This window comes from Peromyscus maniculatus, chromosome 3, assembly GCF_049852395.1.
Source record: "Peromyscus maniculatus bairdii isolate BWxNUB_F1_BW_parent chromosome 3, HU_Pman_BW_mat_3.1, whole genome shotgun sequence".
Taxonomy (NCBI): domain Eukaryota; kingdom Metazoa; phylum Chordata; class Mammalia; order Rodentia; family Cricetidae; genus Peromyscus; species Peromyscus maniculatus.
In genome coordinates, this window is record NC_134854.1 from 48,447,014 (window position 1) to 48,451,797 (window position 4,784).

Here is a 4,784-nt window from a genome sequence, read left to right on the forward strand (position 1 = left end):
AACACAAATTACCCCAATGTTTGCAGCCACTCTGGAAACTAAGTACATTTCTGTATTTAGCCAAACACAATATTTCTGGCATACAATAGTTCAGTAACTTACCAGAGAGCACAGCTAATGAAAGGCAGAACAAGGATCCACAGCACAGTGTGTTTGGGAAAGCTGAGGCTCCTTCCCTTCTCACTAATAAACTGACAAAATTCAGAGTGGGAGGATGGAGACTCCAAGTCATTGTATGTCAGAGAGAACCGGATCTTAAGGGGCGTCTCATAGGTGACTGATGTTCAGTGATGTTCTGTTATGAAACTCATTAGACATATGTAGAAACTTCTTTGACCACAATGATATGACTGTATTAATCAGTTTTCCTCATTGAAGTACAGGAGCTCTACCTACATTTATCCGATCTCTGGCTTGATTCTGAAGACAGATGACACAAACTTCTTAAGATCTTCTTTCTTTTACCTTAATTTCTCTACAAGTTTCCTTAGGGCAGCCATGACTTCTTTATTCCTCAAGCTGTAGATCACAGGGTTCAACATGGGGGCCACCACCGCATAGAACAGAGCCACCATCTTCTCCTTGTCCTCAGAGGAGGCAGAACGTGGCCCTAGGTAAGTAAAGATTGTGGCCCCAAAGCACATGCAAACCACAGTGAGGTGAGAGGCACAAGTCCCAAAGGCTTTATGACGTCCCTGAGTAGAGCGAATGCGCAGAATGGCAATGACTATACGAGTATAAGAGAACAGAACCAGGCCACAGGGAAGCATGATTACCAGAAATCCCGAGATGGCCACCATGACCTTGTTGAAAGAAATGTCTACACAGGCTAGCCGAAGCACTGCAAGGGTCTCACAGGCGAAGTGATTAATGACATTGTGACACAGAGGAAGACGGAAGGTGATTATTGTCTCCATCAGTGAATTCAAGAAACCAGCCACCAGGCAACTGACAGCCAGCCCCAGGCACAGTCCTCCATCCATGATGACAGTATAATGCAATGGGTGGCATACTGCCACATAGCGGTCATAGGACATAGCTCCCAGAAGGAAGAACTCAGAACCACCCAATGCCAAGGAGACATAGAGCTGGAGCACACAGCTGTGGAAAGGGATGAGCTTTTGGGCTGAAACCAAGTGGGCCAACATTTGTGGAGCAATACTATTTCCATAGCAAAGGTCCACTATGGATAGAACACTAAGGAAGAAGTACATGGGTGTATGAAGCCTGCTGTCCAGCCTGATGAGAAGAAGAATAAGGGAATTCCCCACAACAGTTATGAGGTACATGGCAAGGATCAGGACAAAGAGGAAGATCTGGAAGCCCCAGTCACCGGAAAATCCCAATAGGATGAACTCATTGACCCATGTCTGGTTGACAAATTTCTGGCCCATGAATTCCAGGACTGGAAGGGTATTTTTCCAACCATGGGGCAAGCCGACACTTCTGAATTTTAAGGTCATCCACACTGAAGACTATGATAAGCTGTAATGGTACCACTGAAAATTAAGGAAAAAAGAAGTGAGATCTTCCTGAAACTTCATTTCTTCTCCCAAATGCCTACCTTAAATGCCAAAAAATTAATTAATTTTAGATTCAAAATCTTACTTGGTTTAGTATTTAGTAATACTTAGTATTTCACCCCTCTCTTTGTGGTCAGAAAGGTTTTGTGAACAATAAGTCTCTGAATTCTAGATGATGTCCAGTTCCATTTAACTTTTATTACTGAATTTCTCTGTAGAGCTCTCAGACTAAGCTCCGAAGCATCCACAGTAGAATGAATCCAGAAAGCCTGGGATATTTTGAGTGATCTTCTTATATATAGAATCACGGAGCAATATGAAGCTGATTTTGTATAACTTTGACTTTCATAGTGTCAATCGAGAGCCTCTATGTCACCCACATTATACCGCCATGCCAGGTAACCCACTGCAATTCGAAATGTCAATTTTAAGACTCAGGTGTTACATAATAGCAAAAACAAAACAAAACAAAAATCCCATAGGCCTTCAAGGTGGATTCAATGAAGGGTCCAATAATGTCATGTTCCTACTGAGCAATAGTATTTTCCCAGTGATAACACAATTCATTTCCACTGGAAAGGGGACTCACTCTCACCAGTGAAGAAAGAAGAGTAGAAGACACAGCACTAACTAGAGAACATATGAAATAGTGATACTGTTTACCAGCTGCAGTGGCTCGTGCTTGTAATATCAACACTTTGGGGACTGAGGCAGAAGGATTGCCATTTGATGAGTTCCCAGGCATCCTGGCTTATAATGTGAGATCCTATCTAAAAAACACAGTAATAAAAACAAACAAACGCAAAAGTAATAGTGTCACTTTTTAGATGGTTTATTTTTAGCAGCTTATTTAGTTTCTGTACAGCAAAGGAGAGAACAAGCAAAATGCAAAAGCAACCTGCAGAACAGAATGGGCAAATACAACTGCAAACTATCTCCTGTGAGGAGTCGGTGTCCAGAGTATCCTTGGAGAAATTTCTGCAACTCAAAAACAAAGGTAAACACAAAGTGACCAGAGCTTATCATCAAGTGATTACTAAGAACCCAGTGTGCTTTTCTCAGGAGACAGACGAAGTGAAAATCAGCATCACTGTTAGTCAAATGCCAATCAAAACAACAAGGAAACATTACTTCACACTGCTAGCAACTTTTGACTCCACAATGAAATTTCCTTCCTGTTTTTACAAAAGGGAGAAAGTGACCCATTAACTAAGAAGGAAGATCATGTTCTGTGGCCTTGAAGGGAGTCCTGTAACAGTACACTAGGGTGAATATCCCAACAGCGTCCACCAGTCACAATGTGACTACAAAGGGGTGTTCCCAACACAGATGTCTCTGTTGATGGTGTCTACTTTCAGCCTGTGAGCTTTTGGAATGCTCATTAGATATCACATCATTGCTAGGTGGTTAGGGTACTCAATATTAATGCACAGTATTATGAAAACAGCAATGGTCACTCCTTTCTTATAAATGTCTGCTATATTTTCTTTTTACATTTAAACTTTTAGAAAGAATTCCACCACATTTTATACACAATAAAAGATGATTTACTCAACCCACCCAACTTGGCCCCAGTTGCGGGCCAGCTGGTAGGGCTCCTGTGGGAAGGTACCCCTTCTCCAAGACCCCCCAGCAGACCCTGCAATCTACAAGCCCTGCCCCCACATCCATCCACCTGAGACCCCTGCCACTTCCTGAGGCTTGGAAACCAATACCCAGCTCTCTCTTATCTGGCCCAGAGAAAGAGAGAGAGAGAGAAAGAGAGAGAGAGAGAGAGAGAGAGAGAGAGAGAGAGAGAGAGAGAGAGAGAGAGAGCGCTCTCACTGGACAAAGAGCTGTCATTGGACCAAAAGTAACCTCGGGAGACAGGGAATCTGCCCGCCTTCATTAGACCAAGAGTGGTTTTCTGAGAAGTAGAATCTGCCACCTATCATTGGACCAAGGGAGGCTCCCTGAAACACAGGATCTGTCAGCTCTGACTGGAAAAAGAGCCCTGATAAGACTAAGAACAAATCAGTGTGTCACAGAATCAACTAGCTTGGGTTGACCCAAGAGCAGCTCCCTGAGACACAGAAGCTGCCTGCTCCAATTAGACCAAGAGCTGAGATTAGATCCAGAAGGGCCCCCTGAGACACAGATACAACAAGCACAGAGTGGACCAACAGCAACTTGCTCAGACACAGGCACCTCTTATACCTAGACGAGATGGGCAGATGTCAAGGCAGAAGTACATATAACATAAAGAGCAATACGGCGTTATCAGAACCTAACCCTCCTCCAACATCAAGAACTGAACATTACAAGGTAGAAGAAAGCAACCTTAAGAATAGCATCATGAAGATACTAGAGGCCTTTCAAGAAAAAAATAAAAAAGGAAATTGAGGAAAAGATAAACAAAAAAAGTGGAGGAAATCAATAAAGAAATTGAGAAAAAGAAAAACAAAAAATGGAAAGAAATCTATAAAGAAATAGAGGAAAGACAAATAAAAAATTGGAAGAAAGCAATAAATCCCTTAAAGAAAACCATGAAGAGGAATGAAACGGGTGAAGGAAACAGTTCAAGACCTGAAAAGGGAAATAGAAACAATGAAGAAGACACAAACAGAGGGAATACTGGAAATAAAAAATCTGAGTAAATGAACAGGAAACACAGATGCAAGCATAACCAACAGAATGCAAGAGATGGAAGAAAGGATCTCTGGTGTCGAGGATACAATGGAGGAAATGGATTCATCAGTCAAAGAAAATACCAAAGCCAAAAATGTCATAACACAAAATGTCCAAGTCTGCGAGAGAGAGGAGGGATTATATGAGCAAGAAATATTGAGACCATGATTGGAAAAAGCACAGGGACAAATAGCCAAACTAGTGGAAACACATGAATTATGAACTAATAGCTGAGGAGCCCCCTTGGAAATGGATCAGGCCCTCTGGGTAAGTGAGACAGTTGATGAGCTTGAACTATCTAGGAGTCCCCCAGGCAGTGGGACTGGGACCTGTCCTTAATGCATGAGCTGGCTTCTTGGAACCTAGGGCCTATGCTGAGACATTTTTCTCAACTTTGGTGTAGGGAGGAGAGGACTGGACCTTCCTCAACTGAATCTACCAGGCTGAGCTGAATCCCCAGGGGAGACCTTGCCATGGAAGAGGTGGGAATGGGGCGTGGATTGGGAAGAAAGTTGGGGGTGGGAGGAGGGAAGATGGGGGAATCGGTGGCTGATATGTAAAATTAAATTAATTATAAAATAAAATAATAAATAA

The 4,784-nt window shown here is 42.6% G+C and overlaps 1 protein-coding gene across 1 annotated transcript; it reads right to left on the reverse strand.

Annotated features, from left to right (window-relative positions):
- Nucleotides 1-461: 461 nt before the first annotated feature.
- LOC102906800 (olfactory receptor-like protein OLF3) lies at nt 462-1,394 on the reverse strand. Its single transcript, XM_006997169.1, has one exon. The coding sequence runs from the start codon at nt 1,392-1,394 to the stop codon at nt 462-464; it is 933 nt and encodes a 310-aa protein (XP_006997231.1).
- Between the last annotated feature and the right edge of the window lie 3,390 nt (nt 1,395-4,784).

What these genes read in the sequence shown, in the direction of transcription:
- LOC102906800 (XM_006997169.1), bottom strand. Translation starts at nt 1,394, where the DNA reads ATGGGCCAGAAATTTGTCAACCAGACATGGGTCAATGAGTTCATCCTA.